Source organism: Pteropus medius, unplaced genomic scaffold (assembly GCF_902729225.1).
Source record: "Pteropus medius unplaced genomic scaffold, Ma_sr-lr_union100, whole genome shotgun sequence".
NCBI lineage: Eukaryota > Metazoa > Chordata > Mammalia > Chiroptera > Pteropodidae > Pteropus > Pteropus medius.
In genome coordinates, this window is record NW_024347791.1 from 6,419,429 (window position 1) to 6,437,801 (window position 18,373).

Below are 18,373 nucleotides of genomic sequence, written 5' to 3' on the forward strand. Positions count from 1 at the left end.
TTATTTTCTTAATGGTTGCCTTGAGGATTACAATGGACATTTTTGCTTAAAATATTCTAGTTCAAATTAATACCAACTTAATATCAATAGTATAGAAAAACTTTGCTACAATATAGCTTTGTTCCCTATCTCCTCATTTCTATTATTATTGTCATAAAAATTGCATCTTTTTACATTATAAGCTCACTAACATAGTTTTATAATTATTGCTTTACGCAGTTGTCTTTTAAATCAGATTGGAGAAAAAAATGAATAACTAAAATACATTTATATTGACTTTTACATTTACCTTCATCGGTGTTCTTTATTTCTTCATGTAGATTTAAGTTACTGTCCAGTGTTCTTTCATTTCAGCCTATAGGACACCTTTTAGTATTGTTTTAAGGGCAACAGGCTAACAATGAATTCTCTCAGTTTTTGTTCTTTGGGGAATGACTTAATTTCTCCTTTGTTCTTGGAAAATATTTTTGCTATATATGGAATTTTTGGTGAACAATCTTTTCTTTCAGTCTTTTCCCTCTGACTGCCACAGTTTCTGAGGATAAATCATCTCCTAATTTTATTGAGGATCCCTTTTATGTGACATGTTGCTTCTCTCTTGCTGCTTTCAAGATTCCCTCTTTGTCTGTAGATTTTGACCATTTTATTATGATGTATCCAGAATGGATCTCTTTGAGTTTATCCTGCTTGGAGTTTGTTGAGCTTCTTGGATGTGCGGATTAATGTTTTTCATCAAATTTGGGACATTTTAAGCTTTTATTCTTCAAATATTTTTTCTGTCCCTTTCTCCCTCTCCTCTCCTTCTGGACTCCCATGATGCATGTGTTGGTACATTTGATGGTGTCCCACAGGCCTGTAAGGCTCTGTTCATTTCTCTTTATTATTTTTCTTTCTCGTTTCTAAGATTGGCTATCTCTATTGACCTATTGTCTGGTTTTCTACATTTTTCTTCCACCTGCTTGAATCTACTATTGAGCTCTTCTGGTGAATTTTTAAATTTCGATTATTGCACTTTTCAACTCCAGAATTTCTATTTGGTTCTGAGGAAAAAAAAAAAAAATCTTAGCTCTTTATTGACAGTCTCCATTTGGTGAGACATTGTTTTCTTACTTTCCTCTAATTTTTTAAACACAGTTTCCTTTGGTACTCTTAACACATTTATAAAAGTTTAAAATTTTTGTCTACTAAATTTAATGTCTTGTCTTCTCCAGGAATGGTTTCTGTTCCCACCACCCGCCCCAACTCCTACCCCATCGCCATGTATGGGCCTCTCTTTCCTGTTTCTTCGTACATCTTATAATCTTCTGTTGAAAACCAGACATTTTTAGTAATAGAATATGGCAACTCTGGAAATCAGATCCCCTTCCCCTGCCTTCACAGGGACCGTCGTTGTCATTGCCGGTTGTTATTGTTGCTTTTTCCTGATTTAGTGATTTTCTTGGACTAATTCTGTAAAGCCTGTATTCTCTGTTGTTGGCCACCACCGAAGTCTCTCCTCAGTTATCTTTGTGTTCAGCTAAGGATGGAACATAGATTTTCTAAAATATCCTTGAACCAATGTCTCTCAGCCTTTACTGAGGGACTCTGTGCATGTTGGAGTACACCTTGAAAGCTCCACCAAGCAATTTGCAACTCTGCCTTAGTCTCCACACACTTTTTGCTTGCACAAAGCCTCAGGTCAGCCAGAGGTAAGAGATTAGAGCTTTGTCGGGTCTCTCCTGGGCACATGCACAAGCCTGTACATATGTTGGCCTTCTAGATTTCCAGGAACATACCAGAGCTTCTTAAAGCTTCCTAGTAATATCTCATGCCTGGTTTTCTTTTCAGTTCTTTGGTCACCTATTTGTTAGCCCCAATTGGTATTAGTGCCTCAGGCAGCTGCCATGTTAAACAATTACCACTAATTATTTTGAATAAATTCCCTGGGGACAGGGTTGTTTGTGCACAGCAAGCTCTGAGTCAAGTCAAATAAAGACAAGCCCTGAGAATGGAGCTTTTCAGGGAGCTGCCAGGTCTAATAGTAATAACTCTCTAGAGATGAGGCTTTTGGAGAGCTCCAGACCCATTTTTCCCCCGCCAGTGGCTAATAGGCTGTTGGTTTTCACAGCTACTATAGTCGCAAGGATATTTGTTTTCAAGTTACTGCAGAGTTTTCAAGAGAGAGATGGGAATAGGGCAAATTAATATGCCACAAAGCTTACTATTCTTACAGAGATTCAGCTGTTTTTCTTGAATAAACTGGTTCTTGCAAACCTTTGATTTATTTCTAGAGTTCTGAGAAAAATTATTTTGACAATATTTTCTAGTGTTCCCATTACTTTTATGAAGAAGCAAATTTTCAGAGAGTTTTAATCTACTACTGCAGAAGTGCTTCCTATCTATTTGTATATAATAAGAGTTAGATAAATTTAGAAAGCAGTTTAGCATTATCTGGTTAAGAACATGAATTTTGGAGTCAGACGAATCTTGGTTTAAATCCAAGTAACATTGCTTGCTAGCTGTGTGACTTTTGGTGAGTTACTTAACTTCTATAAACCTCAGTGTCATCATATGTTAAATGTGACAGTAAAAACATCCACTTCATAGGATTGTTGAAAGAATCAAATTAGGTAATGCATGTAAGACACTTCATATGTTCCCAGAATGATGAGTTTAGAAAATTGGACTATATGCAGTGACTGAACACATCAATTTAGATGAAGTTTCCTTCATTATATCTTACATAAACACATGGAAATATTTTATGGAACATGAGTATTTGGTATAGGATAAGGCAAGACACTCTTTTGCTATTTTTTATTTCTTTTTAAACATCATCGATTTCTCTATATGAAATATTTTTTAAATCATTAAATTTCCTTTTTGATACCTTGCATTGATATGGCATTGTATGCTAATAATGCTCTTTCACATATATTATCTCAATTATTCCTCATAATAATTGTATAAAGTAGGTGTTATTTTCCCATTTTATTGTTGAAAAAAACTGAGGTTCATAGAGGTTAATGGACTAACCTAAATTTACTTGCTAGCTAATGGTAGAGAGTACAATTTAGGAAACACATATGTAAGAGAGAGACAGTGAAAATGGGGAGGAGCATAAGAAAAGAACGTAAAATGGCACTAGTGTAAAAAGAAACCTATTGCCAAAGGCAATTTTGAGACTTTAAATGAAAGCAATGGCTGCACTCCCTAGGTGTTGCCACTAGATGGTAGTATCTCCACTATGGAGGTCTTTTGAGTTATCCCTCATTTGCGTAAGGAAGGAAATCAGCTCTTCGTAAAGCCCAACCTAGAACACTTTGGTCATCACAAATGCTATCTAACCTCTTGTCTCAGTGGACAATCTGAGCATCGCAAAGCCCAAATCTTACATATCCTTGTCTCTTCTGGACAGTAGGAACTAGAATATCATTGACTCTACTTCTCCATCAGCATTAGGGAATAAGTTTCTTTATTGCTATTCAGTATCCAGTGCATAAGCACAGGCATCCACTGAATCTATTAATATAATGTTCTTTCTTAGGTTTCAAAGGAGGTCAATGAAATGACAGTGAAAATGCCATATCAGTGTTTCATAAATGGACAGTTCACGGATGCTGACGATGGGAAGACTTATGACACCATTAACCCAACAGATGGTTCTGTGAGTAATTATGTGGTGTGCATGGTGACGTGACCATTGGTCACGGACTTTCAGTTTATAGCTCACAGTTGTAAAACAGTCTTAAGAAGTACTTTATTATATCACTCCACCTCTGAACACTTAATATAAATGTACGTCATGCATTTCTTTCAACTATTCACTTCTGGTACTGTTTGCTGTTAACTATAGTAACCTATTTTATAGAGTGAATATTTATGATGACTTTAGACAGATAGCTATGCATATACACATCAAAGGCACACCTCCACAAAAAGCTATGTGTAGGAAAAAATTTCAGCCTTTGCAAGCTCATGGCAAGAAATGCAGCTCCCCTAAGCCACCAGAAGAAGTAGTTATAGTTTTCCTAAATGTTTCTTTCCATAGTGTAGTGTGACATGAGAAGTACCAAATTTCAGTTAAAATTGTTTCTTTTTCTTTACTATACTATTGGATGTATTGGTTTTCCCTCATAAAATTCTCTGGATTTTATAATATTAATTCTAAGAAGCACATTTATGTATCTCTCTATATAAATAACCTATAACCTATTTTTACTCACCTTGAAATAGACAATATGCAAAGTATCCTATGCGTCTTTGGTGGATGTTGATAAAGCAGTAGCAGCAGCGAAAGATGCCTTTGAAAACGGTGAATGGGGAAGAATGAATGCAAGAGAAAGGGGAAGATTGATGTACAGGTATGGTTTTTAAAAATGCAAGTCTGCAAACTTCGACATCGACTAACATTGTGAAGCTTTAAAATATTTCTTCAAAATATTTCATATGCACGTCTTACTAATATCTTCTGTTGCTTACATCCTATAAAATTTCATATATGTGAGTTCTTAACTTGTATTATTGCCTGTATCAGTTGGGGTCCCAATAGGAAAAGAGGTTTCATAAGGGACTACTTACAAAGATGAGGGCAAGGTCAAGGCATAATGAAGTACCAGGCAGGGGTAGCAGCAGGGGGCAGCTACCACCTTCCCAAGATCTGAAGGGGCTGTTAGGAGACTCTGGCAAGATCTGAGGCTGCAGGAGAAGACCACACCACAGTGGTTTTGAGTGGAAGAACACAGCAACTGCTCAACCGCAGCCCATCAGGGAGGTGGACAGGGGATTCGAATCCCCAGCCGCTTTTACCTCCATTTCACCAGTCTTCTGGAGATGTCACCCACTGGACTCTCACTGGTCAAGCCCAGTGAGAGAGCAAGGAAGCCAACTAATGCAGTCCCAGGTCACAGAACAGAGGGGAGAATGAATACCCACCAGAGAGAATATCCAGCATCCTGTTGTTTTCAAAGACAAATTTTAAATCTACATGATGTGTAGAGAATCAAAGCAAGGAGGAAAATACTATGGCCTAAAATTATAAATTAGTAACTGAGTATGGCAAGATTAACTAGATTCAAACATAAATCCAGTTTTCTACTTACTTAAAACCAAAAAGTAGATCTTGGTCAAAAGGTCTTTTAGAGCAAGATCTAGAAGAAACATTAGGAGAAGGGGATTTGAAGTCTGAGTTTGGAATGGTCCAAATGGAACAGCTCAGAAAATCACTAAAGGAAGGAAAGAAAATGAATAATGGAAGAGAGCAAAAAAGGTGAATTTTTGTTACTTTATAGTCATTGGACAGTCCTGGACTTATCTTCCCATAGAAATTGGACACTAGATACAAATCTGTTCTGATATCTCAATTGATTCCATGCATCTCTATCTTGTCTTCTGTTAGTATTAGAAATATTTCTGTGCCAACCAGAAATCCTCAAGCGTTCATGGGTCCTCCAAGGGTGAAGGTTGCATTCTAACATCTCCCTGTATATTCACGAACTATGCACATGCCCACTGTTATCTATTATTGATCTCCTTAGATTTCCATGGCTCCATCACTGTTCTACTGCTTATAAATTTATGAAGCAAATTGTACAGGCTTCCAACACCTCTGTATCTCTTTTTTAAGTCTTGGAATAAATAATTTATGACATTATTTGTTTAATGTCTGTTTTCCCTACTGGACCATTTTCTCCATGATGACAGAGACCCAGTCCATTCATGTTCCCCTCTGAATTCTTAGGATGGTTCTTGTAGATAATAGGGGCTCAATCAACATGTGTTAAGTGGATTTCTTTCACTAACTGTACAGACTTGCAGACCTACTGGAAGAGAACCAAGAAGAACTGGCAACCATTGAAGCTCTCGATTCAGGCGCTGTCTATACTTTGGCTCTGAAGACTCACATTGGAATGTCTGTACAGACCTTCAGATATTTTGCTGGCTGGTGTGATAAAATTCAGGTAAGTGCAAATGTTAGTTGTCTCCATGAAGATCGTTCCAATAGGGAAAGTGACAACCATTCATTAGTTTTTAAAGACACTGTGTCGGAGCCACCCCTTATGTAGGTTTCCTCATTGAATCCTTGTAACAGTTATCCAAAGTGGGCGGCTAGCTATTATCCCTTTTTACAAGTAAGAAAATGAAAGCTCAACTTGCCTATGATCACACAGTAAGTGCACCATAGAGCTAGGATTTGAAGTTAAGATTTTTCTAAACTAAAGTCTAATGATGTTCTTTGTACTTGACTATAATTTCTCCCAAGGACATCTAATCATCTGGACATTTAGGGAGAAGCCAGGTATCATGGAAGGGTTACAAACTCAAATGCCTACAGAGGCTAGAGAGGTAATATAGGTGGGCTAAGCAGACAGGGTATGAGAAAAACAATTTAAGACATGGGTACAATAAATATTTAATTTTCCTTTTACTGTAGGAAAATAAATCACATGTATGATGACAAATGACAACTATACTTGGCCTTGGCATTGGGGCTACAAAAGGGAAAGGTAGGGCTCATACCAAACAGTAAAATGCATACCACTCAGACTCATTATAATCACTGTAGTACCAGCCATTACAGCCACAATTCCCACCATGAATAAAAAGGAAGCAGGAAAGAGGAAGAAAGGTAAAAGGACTTTGAAAAGCATTCCCGCCCAACCCTCTGTAATGCCTTGTGCTTTTATCTCTTATTGACCTCTCTATCTGCAAAGGAGACTGGGAAACATAATATTTTATCTGGGCACATTGCTGCCACCAGTATTAACATAGAGTCAGAGATACCTAGCTTTGAGTCTCAGCTTTGCCACTTATCAGCCGATGTTGTTAAGGTTGTTTTTACCTCTCAGAGCCTGACTTTCCTCATCTGTAAAATGCTCACAACAATACATACCTTGCAAGTTATCTAATGAGGATTAAGGGCAAACATTTATATACTATAAAATTAGATATAATCTATAAAATAGTTGATCTTGCACAGAAATGTAGTGTTATTATTGTTCACCCACAAATTCACACATATAAAAGTATTTAGTAATGGTGGTTCAAGTCTTTCTTTATTTTCAATTATGAATCCAAATTGCTCTGAAACCTGAAAATTGATTTGTTTGATTGGTAATTCATTTGGTGCCAACATGAATCTATAACCTTTATTTATTTCATTTAGGGTAAATATTCATATGTTTCACTAAATAAATATTAGTGTGTTAGACCCTACTAGATAATATAACATAAGGTATATGCATTATATTATTTTTCTAATCCCAAATGCACTTGGCCCCAAGGGTTTTAGATGCAGATTGTATACTTATTTATATTAGTAATAGCAATAATATTTTATATGGTAAAACAAATATATAGCTTCAGTTAAAGACTATTATCATAAATCAGTTGGGGTTAAGTTTGGCTGTGTAAATAGAAAACCCAAAAAAAGAAATTTGTTTTTATCTCATTTTCAAGGAGCACATAGACAGATAGTCAGGTCTAGTATGTGAGACGAAGGTTCCTTTTCTCTCTCTGCCAGGCCATCCTTAGTACCACGTGATCTCCACTCTCAAGGCTGCCCCATGGTCTTATGATAGCTGCTACAGTGCCAGACATTTCACCAACATTCTGAGCAGGAAAAAGGAAGAAGTGAGAGTGAAGGGAAGGATATAAGAACACTTGTCTGAGCTGAGTCAGCCCATTTTAAAGAGCGTTCCTCTCCCAATGCCGTGTGCTTACATCTTCCACTGACCATCCCTATCAACTGAGAAACATAGTATTTTATCTGGGTGCATTACCTCCTCATTATTAATATAGAGTTTCTGTTACTAAGGACAGAGAGCAGAATAGATATTGGGCAGGCAATTGACATTCTCTGCCATGCCAAGAAATTGGAATAGAGGTGACTAAATTAAAATAATGTTTATTTTCCTGTGTCTCAGTTCTTTCAAGAAAGAATAGCGGTTCCTTTTTTGATTTGGATATAGTTCTTAAAAATCAAACACCGCCTTTTCATACCAGCTAAAAAAAAACAAGAGAGGCAGACAGAAAATGGATTCCTTGAGATTAAAGAAAAAAATTTTTTAAAAATCACCTATAATGTCCCCAAATCTCTAACCTATTTTGAAACTGAGATTAAATGTACTCATTTAAATGAGTAAAATATGTATCAATCTTTTTTGTCATTTAGGGTTCTACAATTCCCATCAACCAAGCCCGTCCAAATCGCAATCTGACTTTCACCAAGAAGGAGCCACTTGGGTAAGACAAAGAGAAAGCCTCTGAGTGATTTGTGTTAGTTTGAGACAACTAAGGATGTCATCTTTCTTCCTCTGTAGGGTCTGTGCCATTATTATTCCCTGGAATTACCCGTTGATGATGCTGGCATGGAAGAGTGCCGCTTGTTTGGCAGCAGGCAACACCTTAGTGCTCAAGCCAGCACAGGTAAGATGCAAGGGACCGGGTGTAACATCACCTCCTCTCCTATTAACTTAAATCAGAGGCAGACAATTACAAATGTTATGTCTTTTAACAAAAATGGGATCATATATTATGACAGCTTTTCATATATCATAAGCATCATTTCACATTAGAAAATATTCTTTTTTAATAGTTACCCAATGTATTCTATGGAAATTGCATAATTTAAAACGTCACTGACAGTGGAAGCAAGCATAGTGTATGTCAGTGAAATCCACTGTATTTCTACAAACCCATTCAATTCTTGCAAAATGCCAAATGCCCAATAATTAGTGAATTATGAGACATCAAAAGAAAAAGTATTATGCGGGTATTCAAATTTTATTATCAAAAAATACTGTAAAGATACGGAAGATAAGGGGAAAACATGTAAAAGAATGTACATAATTGTGGCAACTGTGCAAAATTATATACTTGTAAATAACAAGAAAATAATAAAAAAGAATAATTCAGATGTTAGAGTTCTCAAAAATGTCTTTTAATAGCTTTTCAAGAAAAAAATATGGTAGCCAACTTAACATCTGGCTGAGCACTTACTACGTACAGTGCACAGTAGTAGACATTCTGAGACATGCAAGTTGTAGAGAAAACTTGGTCTCTATTCTAGAAGAGTTTATAGTTTGCTACAGTCAACTCTCCTTTTATTTCTTCTTTCAGGACTTAAAAAAATACAATTTCATTGGGCATACCTATAAAGTCTTGTGACTACGGCCATCTTATTTTACTCATTTGAAACAATTTCATTAAAAAAATAGGTATATATTCAAAATTTTCAAAATTCAAAAGATACTAAGAGGTAGATAGTAAAGCCTCTCTCTTATTCTAGTCCCCTAGCCAACCAATTTGCCTCCAATTTTGTTCTCCTTTTTCAAGATGGCGGTGTCTGTCCAGGGTCTTTTGTGGATGCATATAAATCTTAGGATTATTTGTTCTAGTTCTGTGAAAAATGCCTTTGGTGTTTTGATAGAGATTACATTGAATCAATAGATTGCTTTGGGTAGTATGGCCATTTTAAGGATGTTAATTCTTTCTATGCACGAGCACGGTATATGTTTCCATTTATTTGTATCTTCTTCAATTTCTTTCTTCAATGTTTTATAATTTTCTGAATACAGACCTTTTACCTCCTTAGTTAAATGAAGTCCTAGGACTTATCAATGGATATTAAAACTAGTGGATGAATGGAAATTTGAAGAGTAACTGGGTATTTATATAGTCTCAAAATATCTCCCTAAAAGTATTGATTAATTACAAAATGTAAAACAGTAACTTATAGTGAGGGAACCTGGCAGATCATCAAAGTTACCAAATCATCAAAATTAACACTTCCGGTGTTAGGATCGCTGTTCCTCTTGGTCTGATGCACTTAGAGCTCAGCATCGCTCCCGCAGCTTTCTTGCCAAAAGTACGTAACCTGACTCTAATCGTGAGGAAACAGCAGACAAATCTAGAGAAAAAGACCTTGTACAAAATAACTGGCCTCCATTTATCAAAAATGACAACGTAATAAAATATAAAAAAAAACAACTCAGACACTTCCTAAGTAAGGGAGACTACAGACATGACAACTAAATGCAAGGTGTGGTCTTGGATTTCATTTTTTTTTGTAAAGCACATTGTTGGAATGAGTAGTGAAACTGAATACGGAGTTTAAATTGGGTAGTCTATCAGTTAATTTACTGATTTCGATCTGTGGTTATGTAAAAGAATCCTTTGCTTTTAAGAAATGCACACAGACATTTTTAGAGGTGAAGGGTCTATATCTTACTCTTAAAGAGTTTAAAACATATATATATATGTCTATATATGTATATAGAAAGAGGATAAAGCAAATATACTAAAACGTTAACTTTTGAGGAATCTGGGCATTAGATATATAGGAATTCTTTGTACTATTTTTGCAACTTTGCTGGTAGGTCTAAAATGATGTCGAAATAGAAGAAAAAATAAAACGAACCCTAGTACATTCATAGAGGGAAAGCTGGGTACTGATCTAAAGGACAAGACAGAGTCTGAAGAAGGTCCTTGCTGTCTACTTCTGCTCAGGTCACGCCCTTGACTGCCTTGAAATTTGCAGAGCTCTCTGTTAGAGCAGGCTTTCCAAAAGGGGTAATCAACATCATTCCAGGCTCAGGTAAGCCATCCAAGGACAAGCTTTGCCATGCTTATGAACGGTACAGGGATAGCTGAGTGGTTCTTTGTCCACTGGAATCTTTTCCTGAATTATAACTATATCAAAACTAAATACAATTTACCAAACAGTTAACTTAAGGATAAATATACTTACCACACCCTAAAATCTTAAAGTAGAAATATAATAACGCAAGAGTAGGAGGGGGGGAAAATTGTACAACGTTGTAAAACTACCCTAGGGTGGCCCATTTCACTTTTTAAAAATTACCTTGGAAGATAAAAAACCAAGACTTACCCATTGTTTGGGGGGTGCTGAGAATTATATGGAGGATATTATTTACAGTTTTGCAATTAGTACAGAAAATGTAAAACTACAGTTTAAATGAGAGCTTAGAAATATCCTTCAATGAATTTAAAGCCACCTTTACCGTAAGAACCTGAGTAATGTTTTCATTCATGTTTGATTCTCTAATTCTACAGGTGGCGTGGCAGGACAACGCCTTTCTGAACATCCTGATATCCGCAAACTTGGTTTCACTGGTTCCACTCTTATCGGCAAACAGATCATGAAGAGGTATTGATTTTAGTACGTTGATTTGCTACAGATCCTATGAAACTAGTTTTTGGTTTGCGTTTTGCTTTTTTAAATAGGATGCTTTAGAGGGAGAAAAACTACATCAGATTTAGAAGAGAAGTCTACTTATCACTGCAGGGTATTGCCATATTTGAAAATAATAAAACACTTTCCAAAGCGTAATGCCCACAATCAATAAAATTAGACCCATTTTGAAATTCTACACCCTACGTACTGGTAGCTTCAAGCAATCCGGCACAAAACATTTTCTGTACTAAAGCTGTGGCCCAAATTGTTTTGGGGGCATAAGTAAGAAACTCAAAAGACACAGAAATGACAAATTTGAATTCTTAATAACATGAATTTCTGAAAAGCAGTAACATTAGTTTTTTAAAAATTATAAATAACCTAAATGTCCCAAATAAGGCAGTGGTTAAAGTATACGTCAACGTAATAGAATACAGTGCAGTCATGTCCATGGAGCATTTTTAATAACATTGAAAAATGCCATTAAAATCATAAATGGAAAGAAAAATAAGGTATAACATTGTAGTTATTGGGTGATCCCAACTATGTTAAATAAGGCAAAGGCTATGGTTGGACATAGACCATAAATAAGCATGTCAAAGCGATAAAAACAATGGTCATTGAGCTATGGAATTGATTATTTTCAACATTCTGCATTTTTTTAAATTTTAAAAATGTTTTAAATAATACTTTTGTAAGAAGGGGAAATAACATACTTCTAAAAATCTGTATTTTTTTTCCCCAGTGCTCTAGTAATCTGGCTTGAAGCTAAATTCCTTTCCAGGCCTTTATGTAACCAAAATCCTATACCTAAAATATCTGAATTTACCTATGAGGATCTCTAATCATTTATCACAGAATTTAAAACAAAATTTTTTATTATGGAAATTTTCTAATATGTACAAAGCACACAGAATGGCATAATGAACTTGCATGTGCTCATCACCCAGCTTCGAAAATTATCACAAATTCTACCATTCATGCTTTGTCTTTGTATAAGTTTCTTAATATTTCTGAGGCTCAGTTATGTTTTCCATGTCAAATGATAATTTATGGTTAATAGAAAGAGAGAGAGAAAGAGAGAGAGAAAGAGAGAGACAGAGAGAGACAGAGAGGCTAAATGCTCATTTCCCATTTATTTTTCTCTAGCTGTGCAGTGAGCAACTTGAAAAAAGTTTCCCTTGAACTTGGAGGCAAATCCCCACTTATAATATTCAATGACTGTGAACTCGACAAGGCTGTGAGAATGGTAAGATGGGTCAAATCCAACTAAACAGGTGCCTACTTCTAAAACGCATTTCACCTCCATGTTCATCAGAAATCTTAAAGTGAGATTTGGTTTTGTCTAGTCATAAATAGAAACTATTCTCTTTATGCTTATATTTGGGAATACTCAGAGCACTTAATTTTTAAAATGTCTTAATAATTTGTCTCATTAAAGTGTTTTAAAATGCAGGGGAGTCTTTCTAAACATTCATGATTTGTATAAACTATTATAGAGATCTTAAAAGCAAAATTTGATATACAAATATTACATTTAAATTTATAGAATAATCTGGATTTTCTTGCAACACAAAATTTTTCCTTAGTGGTATGTCCTTATTGTCACACATTTTTTAAAAGTGCTCATGGACCAAGAGGGGAAAAGGAGAAATAAAAGCCCTAAAAACATACCAGATCAAAAGAGTATCTCCAAGCAGCTGCCATCACTAACTAGGCTAAGGGACTGTGTTGTTTTGTGACCACGCTGTGTCGTCCGCTGTCTTCCAATAACATCTAATTCTCAGTACATGCAGTTTTGTGGCAATCTTGACTTTCCAAGCGATGTTAACAATCTTTTCTCCTCTGCTGCTGAAGGGCATGGGAGCGGTATTTTTCAACAAAGGAGAGAACTGTATTGCAGCTGGGCGGTTGTTTGTGGAAGAATCCATCCATGACGAATTCGTAACAAAAGTGGTAAGGCACCTTCGATTTGCTCCATGGTTTGAAGAGAAATTGCTGCTTTTACTTGAAAAGTACTTCTGAGATTTAATGAGTTTTTAGGTGTGATAATAGTACTGTGGTTATGTATTTTTTTAAAAGCAACACGGTCCTTATCTTTTTTGAGCTACTTTCTGACATATTTACACATTAAATTACATGACCTCTAGACTTTGCTTCCCTCTTGTTCTCCAGGAGGACAGGAGGTGAGTGGTGGAATAAATTGGCCATGAGTTGGTAATTGTTGAAGTTGGGAGATGGGTACGTGGAGTTTTGTTATATTGTCTACTTTTATATGTGTTTATAATTTTTCACAGTAAAAAGTTATAGGTCTATATAAACAAACAAAAAAAAACCTTAAGAGCTGTTGCTACCTATACCTTGCTCTGCATTTATAGTACATTAGATGCTTAACATTTGAGGTTTTTATAAATCCCTATATTGACTATGAGAGATATACTGCTAGATCCTTGCAAATCCTTAATTCACAGTAACAGGACAGCATATCATTTCCTCCACTAAGATGATAGATGATAGATAGATGGATGGATGGATGGATGGATGGATAGATAGATAGATAGATAGATAGATAGATAGATAGATGATGGATGATAGGTTGGTCATGAGTCTATAAATATGGGACTAAAAGCCATTTATAGAAATAGTAAGATGAACTCTGTGACTAAAATTAACTCTAAATTTTATTATGTTATATCATGATGATGGTAATAGTAATCATGAATTTGTTTATATTTGCAAACCAGCACCCAGCCTGTTTTTCAGAGCCAGTTCCCCTACACCACTGGCTTTCAGAGCCAGTTCCCCTACACCCAAGAAACAAATGTCTCAGTGACAGTTAAAAGCAAAGAAGTCGAATGGAGAAGCAGATGGTGGGCAGTAGCTGCCTCCTAAATATTCCTATAATTCAGTTTTGTGCCTCAGTAAATAGTTACATTACTACATGTCATGGGTTTTTAGAACTATAACTTGTTGAAATTTCAAATACTGAGACCAGAAATGTCAAGGATTTACTGTTATCAGTCCATCAACAAATACATTTTGTACACATGCGATTTATACTCATTCAGTCATTCATTCAACAGCTATTTCTTGGGCACTTACTGAGAGATTATTGTCAGGCTCAAAGTCAAATTCACGGGCCTGCAGGTCATAGAAACTCCCATTCTCTCTTTGTACTAGAATTGAACTTAACATTAGAAAATGCAGGAATACATCAAGATAACTGAGGTGTACAAGAAGTGATTAGAAAGACATGTCGGTGATGAATGTTGTTCAATAAAGATGGCTTTTCATCGAAACATTCTAGCAATTCCTCTGGCATGGCTATACCATGAGAATTTCTTAAGTGCAGTCTGCCACATGTGCGGGGAGGAAAAGAATGTAACAATGCAGTCATTTTGGAAGTTCTGCTGCTGTGAAGGGTATATGTATGCTGTATTAACAAAAATTCCAGAACACCAGGTTTACTATTTTAATGGATTAACATTCAAGATAATTTTAAAACAGTGTATGTAGCTTATGTCCTGTTAGAACTCTGTGGTTAAGAGCTTAGGCTTTCAAGTCAGGAAAACGACAGCATTTGGTGGTTGGGTGCCCTTGGGCAAGTCATTTGCCTCTCTAAACTTTAGTTTCTTTATCTGTAAGATAGAAATAATAAACATCCAGCTCCAGTGCTGCTCCGAAGACTATGTGATAATATTTCCTTTAACAGATTAATACAACACTTACCATGTGGTAGAAGCTCAGGCCAGGGTATGCATTATTATCATTAACAGTCAATTATGTTTTGTGAACTGGGTGACATACAGGTAGAAGAAATTAAAAAGATGAAAATTGGTGATCCACTTGACAGATCTACTGATCACGGGCCTCAAAATCATAAGGCCCATCTGGAAAAGCTTCTGCAATATTGTGAAACTGGAGTGAAAGAGGGAGCCACCTTGGTGTATGGGGGAAGACAAGTCCGAAGGCCAGGTAAGATCACCTGTGAAAGAAGTATAAGGAGCACCTGGCTTCTTAAGTTAGAATAGATGGTAACAGTTTTTTTTTTCTTTAATGCTTATTTATTTATATTCAATTACAATTGACATTCAATATTATTTTATATTAGTTTCAGGTGTAGAGCATAGTAATTAGACATTTATATAATTTATGAAACGATCCCCCTGATTAGTCTAGTACCCACCGAGTACTATACATAGTTATTACAATACAGTTTTCATTGCAGTACCGGCTTGCCTCAAAAGTCAGAATAATAATTTCTAGATCCTGTTTGGCAGCTTATAAGGTGTGGTGCCTTGGACAACACAATTTTTCTGAGCCTTCTATGTAAAATGGGATGAAATGTGTTCACTAGGCTATGAAAATCAAATAACCGACTAGATATGACAGGTCTTAACAAGTGTAATGGATACCGTGTTACTTAGGGGCTGGCGATCTTGATTCCTGGCACTATGAGATTTAATCTCAGCCAGCATCACCGAGAAGGATTCATCCCTCTTGTCTAAAGCAGAATCTGTTACTGAAATATGTGAATGGCTCACTGTCATGATACCCAAAAGGAGAAAAAGGCAAACAACTGCAAAAATTCATTTTTTACTGTTGTAGGTAGATTGTATACAACACACTACTCTGAAAATTGGTAATTAGAATGAAAAAAATTCTACATTTATCCCATGTTTCCTGTATGAACTGACTTTCTGGGTAACCAAATCACTGGTAAAGGAGACTTTTTTTTTGCAGAAGAATCCCTGCTAATTAATGTAGAAAAAAATGATAGAATAGAAAAATTACTATTTTGCACTCCTTAATTGAATGAAATAACTGATTCAGGTGATGATCATCAAGGGAGGCAGAAGTTATTAGGTGTGAGGTTGATGGGGACCTGAGTATTTATAAGATACCAAACTATCACCCCCAAAATTGCTTGCCAGTCACAAGGAGAAAAGCACAAAAAAGGTCAAGTTGTCGCTACTTGAATCTTTGGTCAATCTTAGCATCAGTGAAAACAGGAGAACTGGATATGATGTGTCTCCACACAGTATCACTTACGACGTATTCTTGCCAAAAATGTTAAATCCGAATCTAAACATGTCTTTAGATCAAAGTTTCCATTTACAAGAAATGCAGGAGATAAAAGGACAAATTAAATATCATCCCAAGGAAGCAATGACAAATCTGAAATGCACGATATCCTACAGAACAACTGACTCAGTCTGTTTAACGCGTCGATGGCATGAAAAATAAGGGGCAGGGATAAGGTGGGAAATGTTCTTGATTAAAAGATACTTGAGAAATCTAACAACCAAACGCAATGTGTAGAACTTATTTGAATCCTGAATCAAAGAGATCAACTGTAAAACAATCTTTCTAGACAATCAGAAATTGAAAAATAAATTATGAATGAGCAATTAGCATTACATTTGTTAGGTGTGATAAAGTATTGTGGCATGTAAGAAAATGTCCCATTTTTTACAAATTTGTACTGAAATACTTGGAGGTCAGAGTTGTGATCTCTGGAGTTTTTTAAAAAATATTTCAGCAAGGAAAAAATGAATCAAATACAGCGAAATGTGAATATTTATTTTACTATTCATTATACTATATTCTCTACTTTTATATATGTTCAAAATTTTTTAACAAACACATTAAAAATAATAATAACCTCGAATGCTAATGCTAAATAGGAAAATGAAAATCTTTTTGGTTTTACTAACCTATACAGAATAAAAATATATATATATAATGTAATTAAATGAGAGAACTGTTCATTGAAAATAACCCTGTAATTGATGTTCTTTTCTTCTGTTTTTCAAATAGGCTTTTTTATGGAACCAACTGTCTTCACAGATGTGGAAGACCACATGTATCTTGCCAAAGAGGAATCCTTTGGGCCTATTATGGTCATTTCTAAATTTCCAAATGGGTATGTTCTTTAGGCACAATTTAATAGGTTTTGGCTGACAAGTTTTTTTATCTTCTGTCATTGTGCTATATACAGAGCATAGAATCGATGACCATGTAATTGTCTACCATAAGAATAATTGACTTAAAAAATTAGAAATGAGTGCTAACCATTGTAGATTGTAGTATATTTTTGCTTCTTAGCTTAAATTAATGGCTGACATCATGGAAATTCAGCTGACTAAATTTTAGCTTTTGTACAGTTGACATTTGAAATGTCTCAGGAACAAGGAAAATAACATTTACATTCCTAGGAAAGGCAGCATCTATAAAATCTGATTTTCTCAAAGAAACAGTGCTGCCTTCATTGGGGATTATGTTCCCAAAAGTCCAGTACTGGACTTTTTATAGAAATGTCTACAATCACCATATAATCAACTGTAAATGATACTGGTTTGTTATAGTATGTGACACTTTCCAAAGTATTCAGCATCTCAAAGAAGGCCATATGGTAACTGAACTCATATAAGAATATTTAATACTCTCATGGTATAATACACAAATTTTTGGCTTTAGTTTTCCTTCGACCAATGAGAAGGTGGGGGGAAAGGTGGCCTTTGATAGATGTACTGTAAGAGACTTGCAGGGGTGCTAAGCTATAATGAGTAACCATTGACCACTGATTCAAAGATGCCATTATCCTCATTTCCTCATTATAAATTCCCCCATAGGACAGTCTTTGTGTTAAACATGCAGGTATTAGAAGCCAGGTTTGGGGGACAAAAACCTAGGTAAGTCACAGGTCCTGTCCTCAAAGAGTTTATCATCCAATGGGGGAGACAGACAAGGATCTGGGCAATTAGCCACAGAAAGCCAAAGGCAGGATGGTGCAGTGGGTAGTGTCTGCACTTCGAACCCACACCTGACTACCTCTGTGGGCTTGGGCCAGTTACTTAATCACTCTTTGCCTTGGTTTCTTTATTCGTACAATTGGGTTATTAAAAAGATCTTGTTGGGTCATTTTAAGGATTAAGTAAGTAAAGTGCTATTGATACCATTGCTTTCATTATGCTTGTTATTACTCTAAAAGTAGGCAAGGTATACTCTGAAGCTATGTCATCTCAATAGTCTTCAACAGGCAATGGCATAAAACCATCTCTCTGCCTCAGCCCAGTCTATAAACATCTGGGTCCCTACAATGTACAATGATGCATCAAGAAATGTGAGCGTTTAAGTAGAGCCTCAGTTCACTCCACGTTGGGTTCCAGATTTCTTGTGCAAGTTTAAATCGTG

General features: G+C 35.8%; 1 protein-coding gene across 1 annotated transcript in view; it reads left to right on the forward strand.

Moving 5' to 3' along the window:
- The window catches only part of ALDH1L2 (aldehyde dehydrogenase 1 family member L2), a 48,735-nt gene that overhangs the window by 22,857 nt on the left and 7,505 nt on the right, over positions 1-18,373 (forward strand). Inside the window, exons 11-21 of the mRNA XM_039877901.1 lie at positions 3,527-3,646; positions 4,216-4,343; positions 5,789-5,939; positions 8,153-8,223; positions 8,301-8,406; positions 10,489-10,576; positions 11,056-11,149; positions 12,326-12,425; positions 13,034-13,132; positions 14,986-15,151; positions 16,997-17,102. Coding sequence (XP_039733835.1) covers positions 3,527-3,646; positions 4,216-4,343; positions 5,789-5,939; positions 8,153-8,223; positions 8,301-8,406; positions 10,489-10,576; positions 11,056-11,149; positions 12,326-12,425; positions 13,034-13,132; positions 14,986-15,151; positions 16,997-17,102 — 1,229 coding nt within the window. The remainder of the gene's footprint in view (positions 1-3,526; positions 3,647-4,215; positions 4,344-5,788; positions 5,940-8,152; positions 8,224-8,300; positions 8,407-10,488; positions 10,577-11,055; positions 11,150-12,325; positions 12,426-13,033; positions 13,133-14,985; positions 15,152-16,996; positions 17,103-18,373) is intronic.